We start from the raw sequence: 13,404 nt of genomic DNA on the forward strand, positions 1-13,404 counted from the left end.
AAACAGCCTACAACAGAATCTGACTGACCTCCAGCCTTTATAAAAAAAATATTCTAATGCACTACAAACATAAAGAACGTCCTACGAAAATACCACCCAATATTATCAAGTAACGAGCGTCTCAGAAAAGCATTCCCGGAGGTATCAAGGGTTACCTATCACCGCAACAGAAACTTTAAAGACAAGTAACTGCACGCAAAAATCAGCCACCATTGCTCCTGCGTAATAAAAGCACGTTGTCAACCCAGGGGCAAAATCTGCAGGCACTTTCAAAGTGACATCAGAATTAAAAGCGCCACAAATAGTTATACGCACGAAATCAAATGCAGCTTTACTTGTACAAGTTCCGATCTTATTTATATGCTTGAATGTTCCTTCTGTAAGAAACAATATATCGGTGAAACGTGGCAATCTACGAACGTCATCTTAAATGGACATCGCGCGGACACAGCGAAGAAGCTTTCCAAAGCCGTCGCCGAGCATTTCAATAAACCAGGTCATAACTTTGATGAACTTAAACTCTGCATCTTACAGTCAAATTTCCGTTCTAAAAAAGAATGAAAATACAGAAAATCATACCTTATCCATAAGTTCAGGACATTGCAACCCATAAGCATAAACGTTTCAAAGGGAGCTTGGTAGCGTGGTAGCTTGGTAGCTTGGAGCGTGCTTACAAAGGGGCTTGGCTTCAAAGGGAGCTATGCTAAATTTCAAGCTAGAGGCGGCAACACTTCGTTTGGTTGCTTAGTTCTTTGTTTTTATTTCCTTTCTTTTTTTCTTTTATTTATTTATTAATTTATTCCATTTCAGTATTTTTTGTATATATTTCCTCCCGAGCACCGGTTTCTGCCGCACCTCCTAATATCTCTTTCAAAGACACGATAGCCCGCGACCTCCAGCGAGGCAGGTAATAGAGGGCTGCCATGCACGCGTTGACACGCCGGCTGACACACGACCGTTGACACGTGGCTGGCAGACGGCCGTGTCACCGGCCTTGTGCACAGCACTCATTTATTCTCAATCCTACACCCTCGCCGCTAACACACCTTCGCTCATTGCGGCACCCACCCGCTTTACCCCATCTCCACTTTAGAAGAAGCCTAGCTATATATACCATGCCAAGGAAAGCATATGTGGCCTTGAAGAAGACAAGCCCACTGGTTGATACGTAGGCTCCCGCTTTCCCCTTGTTCTCGTTTTGCTCATCGATCCGCATAAATAGAAAGTTAACATTTGCATCCTCCGGGACAATCACCATGACGCTGGCGTTGAAGCACGCAGGGTACTTTTCCTTGTTAGCAGTCTCGTATTTCGTACTTCATAAGTTATAACCAGCGAATTCCTTCCAGGCTCCTCACATTGTGACCTTGAAAGTAATGGTTATCAGTGATTCTTACGTCTCAAAGTTAAAATCTCGATACCTCCAAAATTTGCCAGACGTTACTGTCAGGTTCCTCGCATGCTTGTGTAGTCTTGATTTTAAAGTCATATTTAAATGCAGGGTAGTGTGGCTTACCTGCCTCAGACGGCTTGCATCTTCAACATGACTATTCGAGACAACGTGCTCTTCGGCAAGCGCATGGATGCTGGCCGCTACTGGCGCGTCCTTGAAGCCTGTGACCTCACGAGGGATCTCGAGCTGTTGTCTGCTGGAGATCTCACCGAAGTCGGAGATAAGGTGTGGCCCTCTAAGGTTGCCTGTGTCCTAGTTTTGGTCTATTATTATTATTATTATTATTATTATTATTATTATTATTATTATTATTATTATTATTATTATTATTATTTCGCTTATTTTGTGCCGAGCTCTCTTGACATTGTGATTTTCCTTAATCATCGGCTAAAATGTTTTCCCCATCAGCCACCAGCATTCTTGGTGTCCCTTAGAAGGTTAATGTACTGGGTCACTTTTCAAGAACAACTTTTGCTAAAAAAAATAATACATATTGGGTCTCAACGCTGTCTTATTCATAGGTCGTTCTCATTGCGTAGTTGGGAAATCAGCATCGTGGTAAAGGTTTTGTTTGCAGAAAAGATTCCTCTTGACTTTCGCTTTTAGCACTCTGTTCTGTTCCGGTTTCTCTCGCTGCATTTTCTGACCATGGAGCCACAATAAGGTTATCAGAGCTGCACACGATATGCTCTTGTTCTATTAGACGAGTGACTTGGACGTAGGCTTCACCAATGAATGTGTGCATGACAATGTTAGCTTGACTATATTAACTTGTTTGTCTACTGGAAAATACTAAATAATTAATATCTCAGTCGTAGTTCAAGTACGGAACATTAATAGGTAAACAATAATTATTCTAGTAGCGATAATGTGTTATGGTCAGACATTTAGTTCCGACAGATTTGTTTCGTTTCTACGCCAGGTCACTTGCTTTGACAAACCAGTTTTTTTACTTATCTTTTACTCGCATCTTCCTGGTGATCATTGTTTTACTCTTATTCTTGATAATGCTATTCGCATTTTTTATCAGGCAGTATAGATGGATGAGTCGGCAGGTTATTATTTCGCTTATTTTGTGTCGAGCTCTCTTGACATTGTGATTTTCCTTAGTCATCGACTAAAATGTCTTCGTAGACGAACAGCACGAAACGGACGAAAGACACACCCAACACAGCACTCGTGTTGTCCGAATCCTTGTCCGTCGTCGGTTTCGCGCTGTTCATTTACGAAGACTTCTTTCATTTAAAGCTTCAGTTTCTGTTGTCATCACGGAGCCATGATTACGTCTCGTCTTCATTTTTTGTAACCGTAACGTCAAGAAACGCAGCGAAGCGCAATCTGCCGAGACCGTGCAATACGCCGCATATATGCCCCGTTCTATACTGACGCGTTGCGATTGCGTTATAGGCGACGGGGGTGAGTGTAGTTTCCGTGTGGTTGCACTTTGTTTTTTTTTCTGCGTGACCTACCTCGGGCAGGGCGAAACCCTGAGCGGAGGCCAGAAGCAGAGGCTGGCACTGGCACGTGCGGCGTACAGCGACAGTGACGTCTACCTCGTGGACGACACTCTCAGCGCCTTGGACGTGCACGTAGCCGCCAAGGTCTTTGCGCGGGTACTGGGACGAGATGGACTGCTACATGACAAGGTACTGGCTTCACGTGACCACCTAACGATGGCTTAATGTTGTCCCAGAGGTGGCCAGTATGGAAACTTGTGCCATTTGTTTCGGCATGTGTAATCCCAAAGCCGCGCGAAATACGAGAACGGAACGATGATGCCTGCGTGCAGACGTGCAGCGCCCGTGCGTGTGTGTCTGTCTCTGTTCTCTGTCTTCGTTGGTTCGTATCTTTCACGATGCATTCCCACAAGGCAGCTATTCTACCATGAACTGCATCATCTGGTGCTGAAATTGAAATTAAGATCCCTTAAAACTAAGCAGAAAGAAAGAATGCTGCACCATACGTGGCACATTTTTGAGAATGTTTATCCGATTGTGCTTGTATTTGTTGTATCGAACAAACAAACACGACAATAAAAAACAAGAATGAAAATAAACAAATATATGTTGCGGTATTGTAAAATGGCGGAATTCTAAAAACTCATTCGAAGGAGTTGAGAGAAGGGGAATTCGCACTCTGAAGGTCAGTTTATTCACATAAGTTAAGGATGTTTTTAGATAGTTAATTTTTGCAGTACACATTAATGAGCGATGTTATAACACTTTTGAGGCAATATAGTCAGTTTAGTCGGAAATATTATATGCACCGTAAAGCGTAAAGTCCCTGTTACGAGTAAGGGCTTCTACAATATTCACTCGACGAAGTTATTGTTTGGAAGTTCTTGTTCTTGTCTACACGGAAACTAATTTTCAGAATTTTAAAAATTAATTTACTGTTCGACCCTTCTCTGTCGACAGACCCGCATCATGGTTTGTAACCAAGGCGTGTTCCTGAGACATGTCGAACAGTTATTCCTCGTGTGGAAGAAACGAGTGCTGCCATTCCGAACCTTGCCGGAGCTGATCAACGACCGCAGGGCGCCGAAGACGCTGCTGTTCGGGAGCAGGCCGGGTTCATCGGTCGCTGACAAGCGGGACAGCGGGTAACTATAGAATGCGCATCCTACACTCTGCCGTGCACTCCACTGCCGTCGACACATCGTCATCATCATCATGTCCACTACGGACCAAAGGTCCCTCCCAGGGATCTCCAGTTACCCTTGTCTTACTGACATTACCCCTCTCATAGTGTGGCCATTGTATACTTTAGGTAGCAATGCTGTACCTATATGCCTTTTGAGTGTCTGGCCTGCGCACAATTTCTCAGAGTGAGGTAGAAATTAAAGAGCGAGAGATTAATTTTTCTTTCCTGTCTTGCAGATATCACGAGGAAACGATGGACGAATACAGCGTTTCCGGAAAGCTCATCGCAGTTGAAACACGAAATAAAGATTTAGTAGGTATAACCAATTCTTTCTTTCTTCGATGCATGCCATAGTAGACAGAATCCCACGCTTTTATTGGAGCGCTTGTCCTTCTTTTTCCCGTAACCCTTGCAGTGAGTGTTCCCAAAAAGAAAAAAAAAACGGAAGGAAAAATAAACATTACTTGGGAAGCGGGACTCGTTTCTAATGCGTTCTAGTGGTTTCTAGCTTTCTAATGATTAATGTTACAATAAACTAGCTCACTATTGCTTTTATTCACCTCTTATCCACAGTGATAATGAATAGCGCGGTAAACAAGGGATGTTCGTGCCGTGTTTCTTCCTCGTCCCTTGCTCATCGCACCATCCTGCGCCAGTACAGAATACCAACTCGTCCGCCATTCAGTACTTCTTAGTGGTGGTAGGTCCATGGCTGGAATTTTTACTGCTTAGCACTAGGTGTGCTATCCCCTCTGCGGGCCTTAATCCGAAGAATCTTAAACATATATAAAGATTGTATAAGATTCAGGAGCACGTTCAAGAACTAAGGAAGATAAAATGAGTCCGGAGCCGTCAAATAATTTGACCTTCATATAGCCCATTCTGCAACTGTAAAATAGAATTCATTGACAGTTATTTTTTGTCATTGTGCTTTTAATGCCTTAAGGTCCGCTCTACATATCGTCGGATTGTGCACATTGAAAAGAGGAGAGGCGAGAATGTGCCTTGAGACACTGATGTCATCGGCGTGCCCGGTAGGAGCGGGTCGACCTGCGGGAGTCACCGCCAAACCCCTTTTGCCGAGTTGAGGGTCGAATTGGCCGAGAGAGAGGAACACGAAAGCGAGCGCGCGAGAAATCTCGTCCGAGTGTGTAGTTCACAGTTGTGCACTTGGGGTCGCAGCAGACGCCAGGTAATTTGTCCCCGAAGCAAGCTCTCTCGGCATAACGACTAGGTGTTCTACCCACTTTCCTTGCTGTATATAAGATATGTAAATATTGTAAATATATTCATTTTACCAAGAGCTTGGTCATCTTTGGCGGCTACGAACATCCGCCGTCTGGGGTGGGCGGCTACAGGCGGGAGCAGCCTGTGGATATTTACTGATGCTTGCGGGCTTCGTGGCATCACTCGTTTCGCCACACCTGCCTTTCGAACCGACGAACGAAGTCTATTTCCCGAAGAACACGAGCCCGCCGTGGTTGCGCAGCGGCCGAGGTGCGACGTTGCTATACCCGAGGGCGCGGGATCAGATTCTGGCCGAATTTCAATGGGCGGCGAAATGCAAGAACGCCCGTGTACCATGAATTGGGTGCACGTCAGTAAACCCCAGGTGGTGAAAATTAATCCTGGGTCCCCCAATGGGGTGGGCCTCATCATCAGATCGTGGTTTTGGCACGTAAAAGATCAGTATTTAATTTTAAATTTACCATAAATAGTAAGCGTCACGTTAACCAATGTTGGCAAACTTTAGAAACGGGTACTGCATGTTCAAACACGCGTAAGAACTGAACGAAAAAAATGTGGTGAAACGAGCTACATTCAAGCGGCGAAGAGAGGACTGCATAAGTGCCCGCGAGGGAGAACAGAAGGGAGAAAGTTTATGCTTGTGGCCAGTTTATGTGTTTTTGTTTTAGTGAAAGCAGCAGAATATAGCTTACTGAGCACCCGTCCCTTGCAACATCGTTATTAATGAAACGAAGATGCCAAGGAGGCGCAGTATATACAGAAAAAGAGCAAAAGAAAAATACCCGACTGGATTGAAACGCCAAACACTATATCATTCGCTAGATAATTGATTTTCATCAGTAATTTGTGCGAAATTAAACTACGCTAGCCAACCGTAAGAGATAAAAAGCAGGTAGCGCTAAGTATTACTTTATCGATTTCAATAGATGCAATTGACCGAGAGAAAGAAAGGAACGCTTTGGCAACATCCATCGATAGGAGCACTACGCCTCCCTATATTCATCAAGAATGAGTGATACAAACAGAGATATGGAATACAGGAAGAAGGGAAAGAAAGAAAAAAAATCAATATGACAGCCCACTAACCCTAAAACAATGAGAAAGAATTGAGTACGGCAATAGCAACATAATCAATCACTGAGGTCACAGTAGTTATTTAAGAAATTATAAAAATAGTGAAATATTGTCCGAAAACTTCTCAATTGCAAACAATTCGGCAGACACACTTAAGAATGATTACGTGTGGAAATGCGAAAGCATTGCACCGTTTGTAGACCTCGGAACGTCATGAAAGAGCTCCTTGCACGCACGCACTATAGTCGTCCAGAATCGTGGAGCGGGACTTCACCTCTATCGTTCAATGGTGCGCACACAGTACTAATCCCAAAAGGCAAAGATAGCAATAGATTACGTAAAGTAACGGGATACAGGCCAATTACGTTGACAAATGTCGACTACAAGGTTTTCGTGAAAGTTCTTGCAGCCAGGCTGCAGGGAGTTATACGGAAGTTAGTTGCGCCGCATCGGGCATGTGGCATCAGGGGTAGGAAAATATTTACAAATATTCATACAGCTAGCAGCATCTTAGAATATTGCGATAGCGTTCTCCTCAAGGTAGCGATGCCTCAAATAGATCTAGCTAAGGCTTTTGACATGGTATCACACAGTGCTCCCCTTTTATTGATTAATTATGTAGGACTTGGTTCCGTCATGCGTAAAGGCATCAAAATGGCATATCAAAGCTCGTGTACCGATTTAATTGTTAGTGATGAACTGCCACAACGCATACAAGTACTCTCTTCCGTTCGACAGGGTTGTCCGTTAAGTGCTTTACTTTCTGCTTTATTTTTGGATCCGCTCTGTAGAAAAATAGTTAATCAGTGGGTTCAAGATACAATCCCCTGAAGTTCGTCTTCTAGCTTATGCCGATGATGTTGCCCTATTCGCTGCGGCTAAGGAGAGTGTTAGCTCATTATTAATAATTACTGAAAGGTTTTGTGAGAAAAGTGGCAGTGAAATCAATAAGCGAAACAGTATTGGTCTCTGGCATGGCCATTGGAATGCGACGCCCGTTGTTTTTGAAAATATCCGGTGGTTCACGACACCTAGTACTTATCTGGGGGTACCTTTGGATGGATATCGTGAGAACGAGTCACTCTAGCTCGAAAAAAAAAACAGATGAAATGCGTGCGATGGCCGAAGCATGGGGTGGCCTTGAATTGTCTATTTTTGCACGTGCCACTATTTGTAACGTTTTTCTCGCTGCGAAAATTATGTATCTTCTGCAGGCACTGTATTGTACACGTAAGCACAGTCAAAAATTTCACCGAATCTTTGCCACGTTTACCTGGTGTTCTACGTTGGAGCGAACATCACGGACAAATTTGTTTCGTCGAGTAAAGAAAGGTGGTCTGTCGGTGTGCCACTTGTTTCTTCAGCAATTGTATCGTATTTCATATTAATAATGGACGAAAGAGACCCGTTTTTGTGTTCTTTTTTCAAACCATGTTAACAGTTTCTATGCCTGACTTTTTTGTTTCTTCAGCCATTGGCCCTCATTACACAATTTCAAGGTTCTTGCGTGAAGTTGTAACGTCCTATCGCTTCCTTAGGGCAAGATTTTCCCTTGTGTATCTCTCCAATGTAAAAAGAAAGCGTTTAATGAAGGATATCATAGAGAGTGTGTTCTATGTTCCACTGCATCGGTTATTGTTCCAGAAGGACTTGGGCAAGACGTGCTTAAAGGGGTTCAAAATATGTGGATACCGGCAAACGATAAAACATTTTTTTTTAAGCTTCACACGGGAACCTTGCCTGTTAAAACGGGCTTAGAGGAAAGAGGGATTTATGTGCCATGGGGAAGCAGATGCTTTCTGTGCAACAAGGCTGAAACGATCGAACTTGTCTTCATTGATTGTAATAATGCCATTTTCTTTTGGGATATATTACAGAGAACATTAAAGATAGACCTACCCCTCACTACTGAAAAGATCTTGCGCCAAAAAACAACACACACAAGAAAGACGACGACACCACCAAGCACCCGTGGTGTCGTCGTCTTTCTTGTGTGTGTTGTTTCTTGGCGCAAGATCTTTTCAGTAGGCAAGATCACCAACTAGCCCAGCAGTTAACTCTTCTAAAGTATGCCCCTAAATCCACACGGCATTCGTTTTTTACCACCTGAACGCGATTTTGAACAGATGGATGTTATCTTTTTACTTGGGCTGTACGCAGTCTGGCGCAGTCTGTTGGCATACAGACAGTGTGATGGTAAAGGCCGATCTGTGTATGAATATTTTGTGGAAATGGTTGTGAAGGTACGTGCCATGTACAAAACGAATGGCTGTGACGAATCTGGGGTGTCAGTGCTTGATACTTTAACTCATATAAAACGAGTGTGATCTATGATCACAAACTCTTCTGGTGCTCGTAGCCAAGCTGGAAATAAAGAGAGAGAGAAAAAAAAAGCCGCCGTGGCGTCGAGGAAGCGTGCTCGCCTCGCACCCCGACCGAATGCACCGAAGTTTCTTTTCAAAGCCGTTTATTTACCTTGTTTAAAAGAACCTCCCCTAGAAATTTTAAGTCAATCTCCCATCATTTATTGATGTGTTTTCAAGGCGAAAGCCTTAGATGTTTCAAGGTCGTGTTGTGGGGTACAGCAAATATCACGTGACCCAAGGAAGGCCAGAAGCGAACCAAAGCATGTACAAGTGTGTATGACATAAATTGTGATTAGCAAAGTTAATTAAGTAGTGATTGTAATCACGAGGGCTAGGGTGGACAAATGTGTGTTAAGGAGGAATAGGGAGGATTACAGAAGGCTTTACAAAGCTTTCGCGTCTCTTAGGCGATAGCTAAGGACCCCTGGGGGCTTTTACTCTGTGCCGTAGGCGATTTTTGTTGCCCACTTTCGGTCACGCCCACGCCAACAGATTTCCGCATAATGGGGCATATAATCTTTTCACACGAAAAATGTTCTACAAAGAGGAAACCAAGTAAGCTGTTTTTTTGCTAAAATAACGAGGGTGCGAGGAGCCTGGCAGAGTAGCGACGCACAACCACTGGGGCACAGGCGCTAAGTAGAAGACACCACAAATGACACAGAGCAGGCGATAGAGTAAGATAGACAGAGGTATGGACTCGCATAACAATGCCGATTGACTAGTGTCCGGACAATTCAAGCATGGTGTAGCAACGAGTGGGTGTTGTTAAATCCAGTACTACACTTAGCAACAACCGCGCAGCACAACGGTCGCTGGGAACCGCTCCCACAGATTGACAGAACGAATTAGCGAGTCTTGATTTCTAACATCGTTTTCTATGTTATGTTCCTTGTGTCAGTGTCTCACTGTTCCTTCTGCAGACTACCGTTGAGCTGCTCCGGGCCCTGGTGACAATGTCAGGCGTCTGCTTTCCTTTGGCCATTCTCAGTATCGTGGCGCGTGCAGTGGCCGTAGCGTTGTTTCTCTGCTGGATCAAGATGTGGACCGACGCGGCCGGAACGCTGGACAACGGAGGCTACTCTGACGCCACTTGGGTCACGGTTCTGGGTGCTCTGTGCGTCTGCGACTGTAAGCGCACATCTTTGCTGCCAGTCAGTCACGCATTCCCCAATATGGTCGGACAGAAAAGTAGCCTCTAAAGTGAACGCGTGAACTTGACACTGCAGCACAGGGCAGGAAAGAAAACGATAATAGAGCTACAATGCGCGTGATGAAATCTATGTGAAGCGAACTTATTGGAAGGTCAGGCATGCCTATATGTGATTCCTGCAGCTGCGAAGAGAGGAACGAACACGTGTTGTGCTTTTGGGATCGTTATGGCGCCGAACGCGATGCTCTATATGGACTATGTTAAACCGATTAGTCAATAGATGATATTCAGAGACAAATATTTTTTGGGCTATGGCGCCGCGCGTCGTCGGCTTACAAAGCGGCGTGGGCATTCCTACGGTTCATAAAATCAGCTGGCCTCACTGACCGATTGTAGGCGTGCTGTTATGGACAGCCGAACTCCTTCGCATGATAGCACTCTCCTCCCTCTCTCCTTACTTTCTTTTCATTCCTTATACCCCTTCTACTCGCGTAGGATAGCACACTAGACGAGCGTCTGGTGTGCTATCTTCCTACTAGGGCGAATCAGAAAGTTCTTTCCCCAATGTTTTTTTTTTATCCAAATTACGGCGAAGTCATTTCAAAAGAACTTCTTCTTGGGCAAGTTGGTGTTTAGATTTCCTAGGAAATACAGTGAAATATACTTCAATAAAACTTGGTGCTGGAATAGTTGGTGATGCATTCTTTAAAACTGATGGTAGCGCTAAAAAGGAACGGACACACGAAGAAAAGACGACACGACGACGAGGAAACGCTACTGACAACTGGTTTTATTTTTCGCAAGAATACTATATTTAAAAGAATCACAATACATACGCACAACCGAACTACACCAGCCTTCTTTATCGCCATATCAAAAACAATGTCATGCACGCGAAGCGAGATGATAAAACTCCCGAGCAGCAAGAAGTGAACACAACACCAATTGAAGAAAAGCCATACCGTTATGGTTTTTCAAATTTCCCCAGAAGTGTGCGCTCAGCCGAGTACAAATTAATTGAAGCATCGCTGATGCATAGACCCGCCTTTTCTTGTATGTGGAAAGCTTCCAGCAAAACTCTAGCTTTTGCACTTGCACTTCTGCCCAGAACCTTTGCTTCTTTAAACCGTGGCACGCACTCGCAAACCATCACATGTGAAACTAAATTCGCAAGTTTGTCTTGTTTTGTTATGTTTTGAGAGTGTTCCCTTAAGCGGTCATTGAGGCAACGCCCCGTCTGCCCGATATAGCACTTGCCGCAGGACAGGGGAATAAGGCATACCACTCCTAGGGCACACCTGATGAAGACATCTTCATGCTGCTTTTTGCAGCCGCGCTGACCTTCACCGCAGATGCGGGGGCACAGCCTCGCCAACTTGTTTGGCGCAGAAAAAACAAGCGGCACGTTGTGCCTGCTGGCCACCTTTTTGAGGTTGTGTGAAACCTTATGAATGTAAGAAGACCAAACCTGAGGTGATGCCTTACATTCATAAGGTTTCACACAACCTCAAAAAGGTGGCCAGCAGGCACAACGTGCCGCTTGTTTTTTCTGCGCCAAACAAGTTGGCGAGGCTGTGCCCCCGCATCTGCGGTGAAGGTCAGCGCGGCTGCAAAAAGCAGCATGAAGATGTCTTCGTCAGGTGTGCCCTAGGAGTGGTATGCCTTATTCCCCTGTCCTGCGGCAAGTGCTATATCGGGCAGACGGGGCGTTGCCTCAATGACCGCTTAAGGGAACACTCTCAAAACATAACAAAACAAGACAAACTTGCGAATTTAGTTTCACATGTGATGGTTTGCGAGTGCGTGCCACGGTTTAAAGAAGCAAAGGTTCTGGGCAGAAGTGCAAGTGCAAAAGCTAGAGTTTTGCTGGAAGCTTTCCACATACAAGAAAAGGCGGGTCTATGCATCAGCGATGCTTCAATTAATTTGTACTCGGCTGAGCGCACACTTCTGGGGAAATTTGAAAAACCATAACGGTTTGGCTTTTCTTCAATTGGTCTTGTGTTCACTTCTTGCTGCTCGGGAGTTTTATCATCTCGCTTCGCGTGCATGACATTGTTTTTGATATGGCGATAAAGAAGGCTGGTGTAGTTCGGTTGTGCGTATGTATTGTGATTCTTTTAAATATAGTATTCTTGCGAAAAATAAAACCAGTTGTCAGTAGCGTTTCCTCGTCGTCGTGTCGTCTTTTCTTCGTGTGTCCGTTCCTTTTTAGCGCTACCATCAGTTTTAAAGAATACAGTGAAGTCAACATATGCGATAAACGCGAAGTCAGCATATCCATTCCCAGCAGTGGACCTTCCTCGGACCGGCCCGGCCTTATCTGCCGGTAGCTCCGCGGCACGACGCCGCTGTCAGTTGTTGAAGATGGCGGTTTTGCTTTGCACGTATCCATGGCGTACGAGCAACGAAGCGTGATTCGTTTTCTGTGGAGCAAGGGGCGAACGCCCATCAAAATTCATGGGGAAATATGGAGCCCACGTATGGGGAAAGGTGTCTCGCTTTGAGAAGTGTGAGGGGTTGGTGTTGTGAGTTGGCAAAAGGTCGCGAAGACTTGCATGGGTTCGGGGAGGCCGCGTGCGTCACTGAATGGCGACACAGGGGATCTCAAATTTAGTGCTGCGATGGTACGTATGTTTGAACCGGTGTAGGGACTATGTGGAAAAATATTGTAAGGTACGTAGAATAGTACCGATGTTTCTAACTGCCTGTGTGTAACTTATTTTGGCTAATAAAAGATAGGGGTAAGGACTTTCTGATTCTCCCTCGTACTTTTCCTCCTCCTATGTGAAGCGAAGCTTTCTATAAACAGTCAATTAAGTGTTAGAAAACGAAATGTTATGCGTATAGCTGTCCTTATTGTCGTCTAAATGCAACGTGTAATCTCACGTAATGCTTATGTTTATGTACTACATTTTTATGAAGCTATGCCGCAACCGTCTAGTCGGGAAATAACTTTTGAACTACATTGTTCAGAATTCTTTTTTTATTATTATTTATAGGTACTGCGATCTGAAATCTGATCATAGCAGGGTGGGTATACATAGAAATATGCAAGGGACATGTAAACACATACAAAATGCATCAGATATGCAGGCATTTGCAAACATTGGTGAAGAATAGATAAAAACACACAAGCAAATAACGCTCACAAATTCATAACATTTGCAAGCATTTTTCAAACATTGATAAGGATCTGGGTAACAATCTCAGAATTGAGATTATTCCAGTCTGTTATTATTCTAGGAAGAAAAGAATATTTGAAACAGTTACTCCGTGCGTTCAAGGGGGTCATTGATAAAGCGTGCCTACGTCTCGTGTTATAACCTGATGAGTAAGTAAAGAACTCGGAAGTGTTAACCTTATAATGGCCGCTTACGAGTTGGAAGAGGAATCGGCAGATACGGTTGCGCTCAGTCACAGGGGGTAATCTACTGCGTCTTACGAGCTCAACAACAGACGCAGGG

The 13,404-nt window shown here is 44.4% G+C and overlaps 1 protein-coding gene across 2 annotated transcripts in view; it reads left to right on the forward strand.

The window, feature by feature from the left end:
- Positions 1-13,404, forward strand: part of LOC135905857 (ATP-binding cassette sub-family C member 2-like) — a 79,829-nt gene that overhangs the window by 38,793 nt on the left and 27,632 nt on the right. For both annotated transcript variants that reach the window (XM_070523016.1, XM_065436972.2), the window contains 5 exons: positions 1,502-1,678; positions 2,932-3,099; positions 3,871-4,055; positions 4,333-4,408; positions 9,708-9,915. In XM_070523016.1, the coding sequence (XP_070379117.1) occupies positions 1,502-1,678; positions 2,932-3,099; positions 3,871-4,055; positions 4,333-4,408; positions 9,708-9,915 (814 nt within the window). The remainder of the gene's footprint in view (positions 1-1,501; positions 1,679-2,931; positions 3,100-3,870; positions 4,056-4,332; positions 4,409-9,707; positions 9,916-13,404) is intronic.

Source organism: Dermacentor albipictus, chromosome 8, assembly GCF_038994185.2.
Source record: "Dermacentor albipictus isolate Rhodes 1998 colony chromosome 8, USDA_Dalb.pri_finalv2, whole genome shotgun sequence".
Lineage (NCBI taxonomy): Eukaryota > Metazoa > Arthropoda > Arachnida > Ixodida > Ixodidae > Dermacentor > Dermacentor albipictus.